The sequence below is a fragment of the Macaca fascicularis genome, chromosome 2 (genome assembly GCF_037993035.2).
Source record: "Macaca fascicularis isolate 582-1 chromosome 2, T2T-MFA8v1.1".
Taxonomy (NCBI): Eukaryota; Metazoa; Chordata; class Mammalia; order Primates; family Cercopithecidae; genus Macaca; species Macaca fascicularis.
In genome coordinates, this window is record NC_088376.1 from 143035748 (window position 1) to 143052790 (window position 17043).

General features: G+C 44.0%; 1 protein-coding gene and 1 long non-coding RNA gene across 8 annotated transcripts in view; one reads left to right on the forward strand and one right to left on the reverse strand.

Annotated features, from left to right (window-relative positions):
* Window positions 1-17043, forward strand: part of ITPR1 (inositol 1,4,5-trisphosphate receptor type 1) — a 355769-nt gene that overhangs the window by 316125 nt on the left and 22601 nt on the right. For both annotated transcript variants that reach the window (XM_065538902.2, XM_074032759.1), the window contains 5 exons: window positions 3050-3245; window positions 4948-5040; window positions 6223-6362; window positions 6853-7018; window positions 9884-10044. In XM_065538902.2, coding sequence (XP_065394974.1) covers window positions 3050-3245; window positions 4948-5040; window positions 6223-6362; window positions 6853-7018; window positions 9884-10044 — 756 coding nt within the window. The remainder of the gene's footprint in view (window positions 1-3049; window positions 3246-4947; window positions 5041-6222; window positions 6363-6852; window positions 7019-9883; window positions 10045-17043) is intronic.
* LOC102121980 (uncharacterized) overlaps window positions 1-17043 on the reverse strand; it is a 141516-nt gene that overhangs the window by 62708 nt on the left and 61765 nt on the right. For 3 of the 6 annotated variants that reach the window (XR_010584571.1, XR_001488853.3, XR_012431369.1), the window contains 2 exons: window positions 12995-13149; window positions 6099-6231 (listed from right to left, as the gene is read on the reverse strand). This is a non-coding gene — a long non-coding RNA (uncharacterized lncRNA). Of the gene's footprint in view, window positions 1-4306; window positions 6232-12994; window positions 13150-17043 lie in introns of those variants that run through there. The other 3 variants (XR_012431366.1, XR_012431368.1, XR_012431367.1) reach the window with 2 other exon arrangements.

Below are 17043 nucleotides of genomic sequence, written 5' to 3' on the forward strand. Positions count from 1 at the left end.
GTACTCTTCTCTACGCGCTCTCACTACCACCTTTGAGGTAGATGGTATCTTCCAATTACACCTGAGGAAACTGAGGCTTGGTGAAGTTAGGTAACTTGCTCAGAGTCACACAACTCTGTTGATGCCCAAGTTGACACTGCCTTTTATTCAAGCATGTGAAAAAGTCCTTGCATCAGTGAAACTGGTATTTCACATTCTAGTTTGCATCTGTGCTTTCAAGTCTCTAACTTATCACAGAAAGATAAGAGTAACTCTCAGCTTCTGATGATGCTACCTCAGTTCAGTTTTAGGAAATGCAATAGGATCAGACTAGATTGTGGTTGGATGCCTCTCCTGTGCTTCAGGGGGGATTTTCTAAGCCGTGTGGACCTTGACTTGTTTGTAGCTTCAAGTAATATGCTCCTTTTGGTATCAAAGCAGTCCTGAATGTGTCTGGTAAGAACCAGAAAACACGGACACTTCAAATTATTCTACTAATAAGGAAAGCCTGCAACCAAAAGAAATTGGGCTGCCTATAAAAGGAGAGAGACCTCAGCAGGGAACACCCATGTGTTCTAGGGTTGGGAGAGCTGCCTCCATGCTAGCAGGCCAGAAGGCAGGGAGGGTAATCTGGTGGCCTAATTAAACTGCCGCCCCCCCTTCACCCCCCGAAGACTGGCTGGACCTGGTCTTGAGCCTGCATTAAAGCTGTGTCCTTAGAAAAATATTAACACCTGGAGATGAAAGTGTGCAAAGTTCATAAGCAGGCAGTTAACAAAAGCAGAAATCCGGATGGTCAGTAAACATGCAAAAAGGTTCATCCTCGGTGCTAAACAAAGACATGCTAACGAAAACAGCGCAATCCCGTGTTTTACCTGTGACATTAGTAAAGGTTGAAAAGCCTGATGGTGCCCAGTGCTAGTGAGAGTGGGGTAAAACGGGCATGATTCTTTACTAGTGGTGAATGTAAAGTGATCCTGCCTTTCTGAAGGCAGTAGGCAAAATGTTTATCTTATACCATTTGACCCAAATACTCCATTTCCAAAAATTTGTCGAAAAGAAATAACTAGATGAGCATGTATAGAGACATGTATAGAAGTGTTCCTCACAGCATTATTTATTACGACATATAATTGGAAACATCTTGACTGTTTTTAAAAAACATATTGGTTATGTTAATCATGTTTTTCCCATGTAGTGAAATACCAGGTAATCATTTTTGACAGGAAAATGTTCCTGATGGCTTGGTGAAAGTCTGGTTATGTGCCATTATTATGGTCTAATATTTTTGTAAACAATATGTATCTATAAATTGCATTTTTTTAAGGCCAGAAGGAATTAAGCTATTGAACAAATGTCTCCAGATGGTGAATTTTTTGTGACTTCTTTTTTCTTTGTGCTTTTCTTTGTTTTCCAAGTTTTCTCCATTGAACATGTATAATTTTCTAATTAGAAGAAAGCTTTTCTTTTATACAAATAATACTTATTGAATGTTTTAAAATCACAAATTACAGATGGGTGAAAAGAAAAAAATTGCTTGTCATTTCAATGATTTGGAGCCTGTATAATCTCTGCAGTCCTTAACAACAGAAAACAAGTATCATTTGCTTGTTGTCTGAAGTTGCCCTTACTTGCCGCTTTATATTGAGCTACTGGAAAATATTTAACCAACATTAACAGCAACACTTTGCCTTCTGTCGTGTTGTATTGTATTGACTAAACGCCTCTTCCTTGCTTCCCTTGAAGTATCCTACTCTACCCAATGCCTTTCACAGAACTAGTCTCAGAACACAGATTGGTGTTAAGGAGGCAGAAAAGCCAATCAACCAGAAAATGACCTCGGATGTAAAATTCTAAATTGGAAGGGACTCAGAGATCAGCTGTCTCAGTCCACTTATTTTACAGATGAGGAAACAGAACCAGAGAGCTTAGATGGCGTGACCGACATCTTGCAACAAATTAAAAGCAGAGTCAGGATTTGACCCTGTCCCCTGACTCACTTCATGGTGCAGTCACACCCCAAAGCCACAGTGGAGACCAAACCTTCTGTACAAGATTAGACAGCAGCCAGAGGCCATGCTAAAAACTAGCCTCAGGTCTAAGAGTAACTTCAGAGAGCTCTCTCCCCACACTCCCCACCATTCTCCTAGCCAAGTATCTGTGACTGTAGCTCTTGGAAAACTAGCCATCATCCTCCCATACCTATATGTACCTACAGGGATCCTCCATTCCTCAGGAAGCCAACTTCTTGCAAACAGCAGGTTCCTTAGCAGAGGGCAAGCCTGGATTGTGAATGCACTGTGACCTGCAGGGGTCTTACCCTCACAGTGTTACCACCACTAATGTCCCTGCGATATACTAGCTATGTGACCCTGCCCCAGTCTCTTGATTAGGAAATTAATAATTACTATTTATTATACTTACTCAACATATGTATGCCAGCGTGCTAAGCACTGTGCGTACGTGGTTTACTTATTCTTCATAATAACTCTACATCCTCCAGTTTGCAAATGAGGAAATGGAGACTCAGAGGGGAAGATGAAAGTGCCTAGCCTGAGATCCTATGGTGGACAGTAGCTGAGCTAAGATTTGAACTTATATCTAAGTCCAGAGTTCTCGCCACTGATGCTGGCTTGTAGTATGTCTGCCTTCCCAGCAGACACTTGGCTGCAGGAAGGCAGGGACCAGGGTGGCTGGCTCTTCATAGAAACTCAATTCAGTACCTTCTAAATGAATGGATGCCAAGACCCTCATCACTTTCCTCTTCCTTTCTCTCTGAAATTTATTGGCACAAGCATGTATTTTCTCTATTTCCAGGCCCTCTAAATGGCTCTGGATACTACTTGAAATTGCTATTGTTTCCTGCTTCCCTCTTCTGTGTTTATTTTTCCTCATTTTTACCATCTCTGTTTCACGGTGAAGCCAGGGAAGATGTTCACTGTTAAGATCATGTGTAATGCTTTTGAGTTTCTAAGAGGGTAAATGCTCTATAAACCAAGTTTTCATTATGGGATAGTGATGTACATGTAACATCATGGCTTCTTAAAATTCTTTTTGTTTGTTTTCAAAGCTTTTTGATTTAGTGTACAGAGAAGAGACTTTGCTTAATGTCATTAAAAGTGTCACTCGCAATGGACGGTCCATCATCCTGACAGCAGTTCTGGCTCTGATCCTTGTTTACCTGTTCTCAATAGTGGGCTATCTTTTCTTCAAGGATGACTTTATCTTGGAAGTAGATAGGCTGCCCAATGAAACAGCTGTTCCAGGTGGGTTTGGGATCTTCTGATCTTTTTAATATTAAAAGATTACTTCCTGATTATAACTGAACTAAAGAAAATAATGACTTTAGTAATGCAGCTATCTCCCCGTTGTATCTCCCTAACACGTAGAGTGTGAATTTCAAATACAGATCTTCATTCTCACTTTACTCAAAAGGCAGTGTGGCATATCAAATGCTAAGAGTGAGTGACCAGATCTGACATTTATTTATTCACTAACATCATCTTTTAAACTAATGCAACGTTTTTGTAAAGCAGTGACCATATATATTGAGAGCATTGGAGTATGCATCCCTTTAACTTAGTAAATCTACTTCTAGGCATCTATACATAAAGAGAAACAAGCCTGCTGACTGTGCATGTAGAAACAGACATATTTGGGAGAACATTCGCTGCAATGTACAGTTGGAAGCAGTCTAAACGTTCAGGGGTGTGTCATCAGATCATGGTACATCCATGAGGTGGGGTGCCTTACACATAGGTACATCTTTATAAACCTCCATGGAAAAATACCCACAAGATATAGCTGGAAATGGCAGAAGGATAACTATAGTAGGATCGCATGTATGTCTTTTTTCTTTCTTTTTTTTTTTTTTTTTTTTTTTGAGACCCAGGATCTCACTCTGTCTCCCAGGCTGGTGTGTGGTGGTATATGATTTCAGCTCACTGCAACTTCCAACCTCCCGAGCTCAAGCAATCCTCCCGCCTCAGCCTCTCCAGTAGCTGGGACTGCAGGCGCCTGCCACTGCATGTGGCTAATTGTATTTTTTGTAGAGATGGGTTCTCGCCATGTTGCCCAGGCTGGTCTCAAACTTCTGGGCGCAAGCGATCACCCAGCTTTAGCTTCCCAAAGTGCTAGGATTATAGGTGTGGGTCACCATGCCCGGTCTTCTTAAAAATTAAAAAGCTCATATCCATATATGAAAACATGGATGACTATACCTCCAGACTGCTAGCAGTAGCTCGCTCTCTGGGGCTTTTTTACTATATGCAGGTTTTACAGTGAGCTCGTTATTTTTACACATAGCAAGAACAGAAGAGATTTCCAATTTTGAGAGTGAAAAAAACTGACCATAATACTTTATTGATACCCAAGTGCCCTTTTCTCTCAGTTACAATAGTTGGCCCTACTTAGTGAAATACTACTGGTTTTTCATCCCCTCAGTCTAAGGAACAGACTAGAATCATTGTGGCTGACTGAGCCAGCCAGCCTTTGTGCTCTCCCTCCCAAAGGCTGTGTTCTTGGCATGTATCTCCAGCCTCCCAAGTTGACACTAAGTTACACTTAAACTGCCAGCCATCTTAGAGTTGTGGACTAAACTGGCCTGGACCTTGGATTTCAATGAATGCCTGCTGATGCTTCTCGTGCAGACTTGGTATAAATCTTCCTGGAGTCTGTACGTTCAGTAGTATCTGTCTAAGAGTTTCAGCTGTTTGTCTTTAAAGTTGGAGAGGTGCTATTTAAGTGCGATATTTCTAGTAAGCCTACAGGAATTGACATTTTTGGCTTTTTTCCCATCCAGATCACCAAATGAAAGTGTAAATTGCATTTCTGCTTTGAATTTATATGCAAGATTCTAGGGTGTTATTTATGTAAAGAATTGTTTAATCAGCCGTGAATTGGGGACTTCAAACATTTTAACCATATGCTGCCAGATTGTTCATCATAAAATTTCCTTCTCTCTCCCAGAAACCGGCGAGAGTTTGGCAAGCGAGTTCCTGTTCTCCGATGTGTGTAGGGTGGAGAGTGGGGAGAACTGCTCCTCTCCTGCACCCAAAGAAGGTAGGACCTCCTAACTGTAAGCCCCATGTTAATATCGGATTCCTTCAGATGCTTAACTGATGCAGGTGATGTTGGAAAAAGATTAAATTTACTGCTGAGGAGTAAGGCTATAGCAAAGGGAAAGACCGAGAGAGAGGAGGGAGATAAAGGGAAAAGAAGGTTACACATGAAGAAAAGATCTGATGTGATTCAGCCGATTGATACTGAGTGCCCGCCATTTGCCAGGGACCATGGTGTACTCTAAGAGACAGCAATGTAGTGGAGGGTGCAGGCAGGCCAAATGGTGATTGCTAGACAGTTGCCCAATGCTGGGAATAAGGGTGGAATACAGAAGTTAGGCACCCAGCCTGCTACTGCGGTCAGCGTATCATCAAGGAAGTGATACCCAAACTATAACAGAAGAGTCTTGATATTCCAAGGAGAGGGAATAGTACATCTACAGGCTTTAAAGGTCAAAAGGAAAAAACAGCAAGTTTGGGGAGATAATGATTATAAGGAAGGAGAGTAGCAAGAAATAAAGCCACAGATATAAACAAAGGGCTAGATCATGAAGGGTCTTCTGTGTCAGGCTTAGGAGGCTAAACTTCATCCAGAGGATGGTCAGGGGTTGTTGGAAGATGAGTAATGAAATCTGTGTTTTAGCAAGACCCTTCTGCAGCTGGAGAAAGGAATGAGGCAGACAGCAAGGCATGGCTCTTACTGCATAAACCAGTGAAAATGAACAGCCTCCAATGCAAAGCAGTTTATCCAGAGGCCCTGCCATGAAATATCCCTGGATTTAGTCCTCACATCATCCCCAGTGAGGAACTTGGGTCCTGTGGCATAACCCTCATCTGAGAGACAAGATGCCTGTGACTCAGAGTTGTGAAGCAACTCATCTAACATGAAAAGACTGTTTGCAGCTGGGTCTGGGGTTTAAAACCTGAAAAGGACAGGGCATGTTTTAGATCCCATAGAGGGAGAGCAATACTACCATAGCTGGAGAAACTAGCAGGGGTTAGCGATGAAAACAGAGTTGCCCCAGACGACTTTAGCTTTTGGAAGAAAGTACTTGGCTCTTGATTCCTTAATTTTATTCTTTCGTGTGCCTGGTAAGATGGCATTCAGGAAACAGAATTTCAAAATCCCGGTCTCTCCCTTCCCCTCACGTTTTCTGTCTGTTATTACTTGCCATGTTCACAGAGCTGGTCCCTGCAGAAGAAACGGAACAGGATAAAGAGCACACATGTGAGACGCTGCTGATGTGCATTGTCACTGTACTGAGTCACGGGCTGCGGAGCGGGGGTGGAGTAGGAGATGTGCTCAGGAAGCCGTCCAAAGAGGTAAATTAATCCCAAGGGGAAGGAAGGGCAAAGGCGGCGGGTGGGGTGGTTGGTGGGAGCACCATGCAGTGGTGTTGAGTGTAAACTGCAGACACAGAGGAAAAGCTGGGAGTAGGGCTGAGTAGCTGCGGAACTAGCTCATCAGGCTTCTTTCCTCTCTATCATGTGAGGTGGTGCCGCAAAATCAGCTGCGTGGAAAGGGTTAGCTCTGGCTCTCTGTTCAGTAGATTTAGGGACTGTTTCCATCAGGGTTAGGCCTGATCCACCTGAACGCACGTCGAATATCCCTCCTGGCTGTGTCACACCACACTTGGAGAAATCACAATTGAGACAGGGGATATGAAAAGAGATGCAATTTTGAATTTAAAAGTTTAATGCCCAGTTTAATTTCTACCCAAGTAGATGAGGTCTCGCTTGAGCTGTGTCCCAGGCTCTGCAGACCAAAGGGTCACAAGGGACCCAGACTGATTCAGACACCTCTCTTTTCCAGGAACCCCTGTTTGCTGCTAGAGTGATTTATGATCTCTTGTTCTTCTTCATGGTTATCATCATTGTTCTTAACCTGATTTTTGGGGTTATCATTGACACTTTTGCTGACCTGAGGAGTGAGAAACAGAAGAAGGAAGAGATCTTGAAGACCACGTGCTTTATCTGTGGTGAGTGTTGCTGGCCAGCTGCAGCAAGGGTGTGAAGGCCCAGCGTGGCAGAGGCATGTGGAGACTGCGAGGGTGTGATGGGTGGGTGCGTGCCCGGTTATGCAGGAGGGGGCACCGGCTGCGTCCTCTTGACTCTTCTACCCTCTGCAGTGAGTGAGGCTCTACTTGGCCTTTATTCTGCTGGGAAGTATTTACAGACCTGGGTCTGATTGAGCTGCTACCACTTACTAATTGTGTAACCATCATTTAGTCATTTAACATCTTTAATCCTTCTTTCTTCATCTGTAAAATGGGTACAATAACATGTCCTTCTCTGCATTATTGTGAGAATTAGGAGAGACAGCATATGTAAAATTCCTAGCTAGAACCTGGCACACTGTAGGCATGGGAGAAGTAGTGAACTGCTACATAAAAGAGGTACATGGGCACCAAAGAAATCATTTTCAGTATAACTACAGGAAAATATTTGTAAATGTAAACTAATCATGGAGGAATCTGGGTTGCTGAGTAATCATTTCAAGATTATTCATCATGTGGCTACTAAATACATAAATTTCCTAGTGGTATGTATGCTTAAAAAAATCATTTTCCAATTAAAGACTTAAATTCTTTGCTTTTTGCCCCCTTAAAACCTTTTTCAGCTTTTTGCCTTGGCATAATTTCAGAGTTACAGAAGAGACATGACTATCCAAAGAATTTCTATATGCTCTTGACCCAGAATCCCTAAATATTAATATTTTATCTCATTTGCTTTATTCACACACACACACACACACACACACACACACACACACACAGTCTAATGTGAGTGGCTGACAGTGATGCTTTCTTATCCCTAAATATTTTAGTACACATTTCCTAAAAACAAGAACATTCTCTTGTGTATCTACAGTATAATTATCAAAATTGGGAAATTAAAACCGATCCAATACTGTTATCTCATCTACAGACCTTATTCACATTTCATCCTTCATTCCAAGAATGTCCTTTGCAAATCCCACCTCCCGTGGGGCTGCAGTAACCATGCCTCATTAGCCTCCACTGACACTGTTGAAGCATATAGGTCAATTATTTTGTATAATGTCCCTTGATCTGAGTTTGTCTGATGTTTGCTCATGGTAAGATTGAGGGTATACGTTTTCCACAGGAATATCAAAGACATGCTGTGGTGTTCTTCTCATTGCATCATATCAGGAGGCATGTAATGCCAGTTCATCTCCTAACTGGTATCTTGGCTCATTGTAACCTCTGCCTCCTGGGGTTCAAGCAGTTCTCATGCCTCAGCCACCTGAGTAGCTAGGATTACAGGTGCCTGTCACCACAACTGGCTGATTTTTTGTATTTCAGTAGCAATGGGATTTCACTGTGTTGCTCAGGCTGGTCTCGAACTCCTGAGCTCAGACAATCCACCCGTTTTGGCCTCCCAAAGTGCTAGGATTACAGGCATGAGCCACTGCGTCCAGCCATGATACTAACTTTGATCATTTGGTTAATGTGCTAATTGCCAGGTTTCTCCAGTAACTCCATAAAGTTACTTTTTTGGAGAGACACTTTGTAAATATCCTGCTATTCCTTAAACTTTCACCCCTTAGCTTCAGCATTCATTGATGATGTTTGACTGGCTCTATTATGATGATGGTTGCCCAATGATAATTTTTATTATTACTTCTACATTTCTTTATTGGCTTTTTATTGTAAGAAAGATTTTTTTCTTCTCCTGACATGTATGTATATTTCTGTGTTTATATTTGTAACAACATGGACTTATGGATTTTTATTTTATTCAATGGGCTATAATCTTTCACTGTCATTATTTATTTAGATGTTCAAATTGCTTCAGATGTGGCCAGTGAGAGCCCTTTCCAGCTGGCTTCTGGGTTTAGTCATATTATCTTCATTTTCTATGTACTTTCTGACTTTTTTGGCATCATTACATATTCCAGGCTTAGGCTCACCTCATACATTTCCTGACCCATCCCCGGAATCAGCCATTTCTCCAAAGAGCCCTGGTTCTTTTTAATGGAGAAAGGTATTTAGAAGCCAAGATCTGGGGACTGAGTGTGCTCATTCCTGTTGGTGTGCTGCTGCTCTCAGGGCTTATTAGGGTACAGATCTAGAGGAGAGGTGTATGCATCTGCATATGTGTGTATGTGTACACAGCACATGTATCTGCACACATCTGTGTCTATATGTATGAAAAACGATGAATTCATACTGATACCTTTAATTCCATTTCAGCATTACAGGGTTTATCCTTTCTCCCTTTCTCTATTTGCGTTCTTTTCTCAGGCAGTGAGGAATCCAGCTCCCATTATCCTCAATATATTTATTTGATCAATCCTAGAATACATAGAGACTAGAATTGCCCACCCAGGCCTCTTCAAATTATAAACCTACCAGCTAGAGTTCAAAATTTGTTTAAAGTTCTTGTTGTCCTTATTCTGCTTCCTCAAAAGCCCTTAACATACCTGCATTTTGGCATTTACCTGGGCGAAGGGACTTCACACTCCCTGGTTGTCTGCAATGTGTGAGTGTGTCACACACATTCTCATTTTACCCCTAAACACTCCTGGAACCTAGACGTTGGTCATCCCATTCACTGACAAGGCCACTAAGGCATGTGGAGATGAAGCAGCAACTGCTAAGTGGCAGAGGTGGGATTCAAACCCAAGTCTGTCTGACTCACAGCCTGTGTTTTCCTGCCATAATGTAAACATGAATGCACTTACAAGGCCAACAGAATCCGACTCTTTATAAAGACAGGAGTGAAACCACAGCCCGCTTTCTACTGACAGTTCTGTTACTGATTTTCTCCTTTACCAAGACTGCTCATTTGGGGCCGGGGGCTTTTTGTCTCATTTTTAGGCTTGGAAAGAGACAAGTTTGACAACAAGACTGTTACCTTTGAAGAACACATCAAGGAAGAACACAACATGTGGCACTATCTGTGCTTCATCGTCCTGGTGAAAGTAAAGGACTCCACCGAATATACTGGGCCCGAGAGTTATGTGGCAGAAATGATCAAGGTGAGTGGAAAGGCCTCCCGGGAGCAAGGTGGTGGGCCTACTGGCCTGGCTTCTCAGCTCTGAGCAAGGCCCTGGCAGCCCATGGGGGAGCTGCACAACAGAAAAATAACATCCGATGTTGCCTGAGCCCTTCTCACGGATGGGGCACTGTGCTCCGTGAACTTCGTGTGTTCTCTCAAGTGATCCTCAGAACCACCAGACAGGTGGTATCAGCCTGTGTTCATGGGGGAAATGTTGAGCCTCAGTGTGATTAGCATGTGACCATGGAGCTGGGGCTGGGATTTTAACCTGGATCAAACTCCATAGCCCGATTTCCTGTCGCTATGTTAATCTGCCTCTTTTCTTGATAATGCTTTTTTCTCCCTGCTTTTTAAATAACATCTACTCTCTAAGAGGTGTCTTAGACGGAAAGTGATTAGCCTGGTTTGTGTTTGCCCTCAGCCTTGCCTTTCTGGGAGACACTCTACTGATCATTAAGACGTGATCATATGATGGAGGAATTTGAGTTCCAAATTAATCTTCTCGCTGATGCGAAGTGTGGATACTATGTCCCAGGAAGGGGAGAAGCTGCTTCAGGCTGTTAGAGAGCACTTCTCAGGCAGGTTTTGCCGAGATACCAAACGTGCACTGTGGGTGTCCCAGGCCAGCTGTCCTTTCAGACCTGTGCTTTTCAAGCATCATTAAAATGTTCAGGGGTGGAGAGTGGAGTGAGAAGCATGAACTGTGAAATCGAGGGAGTCTTTGTGATTCACGCTGGCTCCCTCTGAGGAGAAGGGGCCAACTCTCCTTCCAGTTACCAAGGACTTGAGCGCTCGGCCTGATAATGACTTACGCTAAAGGAGCCTGCTTTTTATGTAGATGTAATTTTCAAGCTTTTTATGTAAAGATACTGGAAGTCAGGTCTGTTCAGATAAGTATCATCATTGACAGGCCTAGAGGCAGCCAGACTTTCAGTTTTATTGCCAGCAGGGCAGCGGTTACGTGGTTGTATTTGCTGAATACCCCAATTACAGAGGCACAGAGGCCTCTCCTAGGCTTTGGAGGGCTTTCTGGAGATACTGTGCCGTCTGCACCTTTGAGGTCCTTAGAGTTGAATTCTGTGCTTCCCAAATTTTAATGTACATGTGACTCATCTGTGGAGCTTGTTAAAATTCAAATTCTGACTCAGCAGTCACTTCCAGGACTTGAGATATTCTGCATTTCCAACAACCTTCCAGGAGATGCCGAAGCTGCTGGTCCGGGAATCACCCTTTAAGTAGTAAGAGCCTCACAGCGGAGACAAAACAGATGCTTACTTAAGATTACTCTCAGAGGGGTTGTGTGAATGATGAGGAAAAATATTGCTAATCCTTTACATACAGTTGGCCCTCTTTGGTTTGTAAAGTCCTCTCACCTCTAGTATTGTATTTGGTCGTTAAAGTTACCCTCCGTGGGGAACCTGGAGGAAGGGACTTCTGGGGTGGGGAGAGATGGATGGAGGTTCATGGTGTAACTTTTGAAAAAGGTTTTGAAAGAGAGGATGAAGACACTAGGGTCATAGATTAGCAGAAAGAAAGGAGAAAAAACAATCAGCACAGAGTGGAGAGAAAAAGACACAAGTTGCAGAATGCGGATGATGGCTTATCCTTTTTACAGATAAAAGCCAGGCTGGGGGTTAAGCGACTTCCTAGGAACAGCTCAGAAGGAACTAAGCCAGAATTCAAACCAGGCTTGGCTGACTGTAGAAATCGCATTCCATAATCATGTTGTTGGTAGGAAACTGGGAGGATGCTGGTGATTCTGGGCAGACTCCTATTTTTAAGCAGATTAGGGATTTCTGATGGGTGCCAGTGTGGATTTCCACAGGTGAGGTTTCCAGGGTCAGGACACATTAACTGAAAAGTCCTCAATTCCTTTCTTTTCCTCCAATTGTTGACACCAGCAAATTAAACCCTACTCAATCAGCATATATACTGACACAGATCTGTCCACATGCACAGATAATGACCTTCATTTGCATTCGAAGTCTTAATGTCTAGAGGAGGCCTGTACTGTTCACCCTTGACTTATGTTCCTTCTCACCCTTCACTTTGTTCTCTTGTCTCTAAAGTGTTTGAGCGGGTCCTATCTTTAAATCTTCCAGAGGCCAGTTTTGAAGTTTTCTGTTAATCACCTTACTTTCCGGTCACAGAAAACTCTGGCACACTTTTGGGTTTCTGTCTCAATCGTGGAGACTTAAAGGCGTCTTGTGAGCAGTCACTTGATGAGGATTAAGAGCCAGAGTGACCTGTAGCCCGCCACCCACCCAGCCCGGTCAGAGCCCGCTGCATGGCAACACTCTGAGAACCCGGGCGTTTGGTGTGCTTTCCCCATCCACATCATTCTTTGATTATATGAGACATCTTGTCAGAAAAGCTAAAAATCTACAGTATCAAAGAATTATTCTCTGAATGTTAAAGTTGTTGCAGAACCAGATGTTCTGTGTGCTAAGTGGTGGCTCAGAGAAGCATCAGATCTACCAGCTAAACGGTGGTGCCTTCTTGCCTGCGCTATCTGCTGTGGTGTTTGGTCTTGAAACCACAGGAATCCCTGCTGGGGACTCCTAAGGGAGCATTAGCCCCATCAGGGTAGCAGCTGGGGTGCTCAGATGAGTCATTTGGTGTGGGTGGGGGCCGGGGCCCCGTGGGACCTCAGAGCTGCGGTGCAGAGGCTACAAGACCACCTGCGGGCCCCGATTAGTCACACCCTGTGGAGGCAGCCACAGCTGAGACGAGGCCCCCACAAGCCTCCCCCTTGAGCAGGGGCATCCTACCCACTGCTGCTGAGAGGGAAAATTAGGTGATCTCTTGAATGAGCCAACCCCAGGAGGCTGTAGCTACTCTAGCATGGAGGACAGAGAAGGGACAGCTGATGGGCAGTGGCAGAGAGGGAAGGAAAAGCAGGTTGGAGGGCTCACTGCCCTCTTGCTTACCTTGTCTTTGAGACAGGCTCTTTTAGGGTATGTGGTCCTCAGGAAAAATACCTCTTGCCTAATTGCAGAAGGCTGGGATGTTGGATTCTTCTGCAGCTCTCCTTTAGCCCATGGATGAAGATCCCAGAGACTCCTGGAGACTTGTGGAGTGACATCTGCCAAAAGGCAACCCAAGAGAACCAATGGAAAAGGCCTCAGATGCCACTCAGGCAGGGAGGAGCCCAGCTGCCCTGAGAGCAGCTCCTTGCAGACAGCAGCATCAGAGATAGCAAATGGGTTTTCATCTCAACCCACACTGGGTCATAGAATTCACCTGGGGCACTGTATTGAGAAGGGTTCTTGGAAACCCAGGCTGACTTGGAAAGAATGACATTTGCGGAGTCATGAATGAAAGAGGTGTCTGTGTGCAGAGCCCTGGCCCTCCCTGCCTAGACCCGTATCCCAAGGGCACATTCCCTCCATTGGTGGCTGCTCAGCCATGTGAAAACACAACAGCCTGTCTAGATCAGATATTTCACCTTTCCTAATTCCTGCTGGAACTGGCCTGCAGACAAGGTGACAGGACCTCTTCTCGCTGTAGATAGAAACAGTGTGTTTCTCGTCATCTCTGGAGGGAGGGAAAGAGGGAACATGCAAAGAAGCTCTGTCTTAAGTTGAGAACTCTGCAACCAGCTGTTCATCCACAGGTTAATCTTGTTTAAACATAATAGATAGAATATTTCCCTCTCCCCTTTTGGTCTTACCCTCTCTCCTTTCACTGGAGATGGGAGTATCCCCCTCAAAGCTGGGGCCAGGCTGATGCCTACCATGAAGTCCTCACTACCCAAGAAGTGGAGGCAGCAGATCCAAGGTGAGAGTTTCTGCTCTGTGCCTTCCCGCACCACATGACCTTGGGCAAGTCATGGGACTTTGCTGACCTGGGTTTCCTGTCTTACATCGCGGTTCATACCACCTCACACATCCGTTGGGTGGTAGACATGAGATAAATGAGACCTGGCAGATGGGAGGCACACATGGAGGGAGGGAGCAGGTGAAAGAACAACTGAGCAACAGGCCCAGAGCACAGCCAGCCAGGAAGCAGGGGCTGCGGGGCTGACAGCAGAGCTGACAGAAGCATCGTTTCCTATGGTTCCAAGACTCTGCAAGACTCCTTGGCTGTGGGCATGCTGTCACTAAGAAAAGTGAGAGTGGGCATCTTGACTCTTAAGAGCCTCCTCCCCTGGAAAATCCCCATGTCTTCCTCGCTCTTGAACTTTAAATCTGTAAGCGTGCTTAAAAGTTGAGGCAGGGCATGGTTGACATTAGCGTTCTTTGTTGAATAGGGCACAGATACTTGTGAATTCCATCCATGTCTTCAGTGGTTTCCTCTACTTGCTTTTACTGCCCAGAAGTAGGGCTTTCAGTGATTTGGGGAGTGGACCCCGAGTTCTGTGTATTCAAGGCAAACCTTAGATTAATCATGAAATCATTCATGGTTCGCTGGTAGATTTGTCCTTCAACTCAAGCACCTGATGGAAGGCGATGCTGTCGAGTACTCAAATGACCAGGGGAAGTGAACCCTCCTCCACTGTATCTCACAGTGCCACTCAGTTCCCGAGATGCAATTTCATATTCATTGACTTGGGCCCCAGACAAGCCTGTGCTTTCAGAAAAATGTGACTGAGGTGACCTGACATAGCCCTTGGCAAAATCAAGGGAAGAGAGAAAAAAATTTCCTTTCCCTGCAGGAACTTGAATTTGGTGCCATCATCGTTTTGGTGATAGCCTTTTTTAATAAGCAAATTTTTATTAACCTTGATCTACATTTAAGTTTTCACAGTAATTTATATGCTGCACACCCTTTTTTGAATAATTTTAGCACTGTTTGGCTTTGCTCTAGTGCCAACTAAACTGAGAATTTGTGTTAGTCTACAGATGATGATTTGAAAGGCCATGCTATTGGAGCTATTTAATCGAAGTAAGTGGTGAATTCATCATGAGCACTTTGCCTGACAGAATTTAGATACTGCACCCTGGGCATGTTTCAGGTAAAAGACCAAATATTTGATTCCCAGCAAAGAAACAGCAGCCCATTTTTCTAGTACAGTCAAATGCAGAAGACTAAATTATTCTTGAAAATTAGAAATTTGAGCAGCATTAAGAAGGAAGGTTGGTAAAGAAGACCAAACAGTAACTTAAGGACACAATAGTAACAATACGGAATTAACATGCGTGCCCATCAACAAATGAATGAAGAAAATGTGGTGTATAGATACAATGGAATACTATTTGGCCATAAAAAAGGAATGAAATCCTGTCATTTGCAGCAACATGGATGGATCTGGAGGCCATTATCTGAAGTGAAATAAGCCAAGCACAATAAGACAAATACTGAGTGTTCTCATTTACATGTAGAGGCTAAAAAAAAACAAAATTGATCACGTGGTGAGTGGAAAGCTAGATAACAGAAACTGGGAAGAGTGAGACGGGGGAAAAGGGAGAGGATGAAGAGAAATGGGTTAAAGGGTACGAACATCTAGTTAGGTAGAAGGAATATGTTTGATAGCACAGTAGAATGACTATAATTAACAAGAATGTGTGGTGCTTGGGTGATGGACGCCCTAGATACCTTGACTCGATCACTAGGCACTATATACATGTAACACAATTTCACATATACCCCATACGTTTGTACAAATGAAAAAAATATAAGACATGTCTTCTGCTAATTATAGATTTCATTTCTATATCTTGGAATTCTGCCCCGTTAACATAACTCTTACATTTTCAGAGGTGTGTTTTTGAGTGAATTGCGTATAAAGACAGACTGATACGATAGAATATTGTTCGTCCACATTTCAGAATGTCCTGATACCTTGGACTGCTCTGGCTACTCCTCTAGGATAGCATATTCATTGACTAATATGGACAGTGAAATAATGGGGGAGAACCTGCCTCCCCATGATAGCCAGAGAGTTCTGGAATGCAGCAGGGCTGCCGTTTCTGGAGGAGCAGTCTGTGCTGGGCTCTGCTTTACCCTGGGAAGGGCAGATTGGATAGTAACGAATAGGTCATGTATAATCAGTATGCATGACATAAACACTATCCATGCATGATCTCACTTAATCCTCATCACAGCATAGTAGGTGGCACTATGAACATTTTACAGATGGGAACCTAAAGCTCAGGAAGGTTGAGCAACTTTTGCAGGGTCTCGGCGCTGGGAAGTGCTAGAGCCAAGACTGAAATCCAGAGCTGCTGAACCAGAACCCACCCTCAGGTTGTCCTGACTCACATATCCACATGTGGTTACAGATGTGGTTACCTCTGTGTGCGTGCACACAGCCCTCCTGTCAACCTGCAGCCACTGGTTGGCTGGCGGCCTCTGGTTTGGACTGGTGCATCTTAGACTTGGACTGGCTTATCCCCCAGCCCCAACCCCAAGTGATACTGAATTAGCCTCCTTTAAAAGAGGCAAGATGCAGTAAAGGCCCCTTTGCGGGTGGAGAGAAGAGTGGGAAAGAGGATCTCCCGGGGATGCTGACTGGCTAATGCATAAATCAGTAAGACAGGAGTTAGATGGGGTGTGACTCTCAGAGCTGCTGTGACTCTCACCAGCAACCACTGCTCAACACTCTAGGGCTTGCTGAGAAGGCAGGAGTTCAGGAAAGGGTATCAAGTGCGCCCTTGCAAAGGATGTATCTGAAATATATGTTAATTTTGACCTGCTGAAATATGAGAAACTTCACTACCCTCACCTTAGCTTGAAACAGGGAATGATATGTCCTTTGGTGGCCAGATTCAGGAGATGTCTAAATAAAAGGAGGAGGACGATTCACTAGAACCACAGCCAGACTGGAGCTTCCACACCCAGGTGACTCATCTGAATGAGTTTAACTCCCTAATAATTACACATGAGAATGTCTGGTCCATCATCCTTTAAGCCTGGTGCTGACTTTTTCTCACAGTGGGGGTAGACACCTCTCTACTTTCTCTCTCTGCCTCTCCTGCTCCCTCTTCCTCACCCTCAACATTCCATTGGAGATTTTTCAGTTTGTTCCATTATGGGT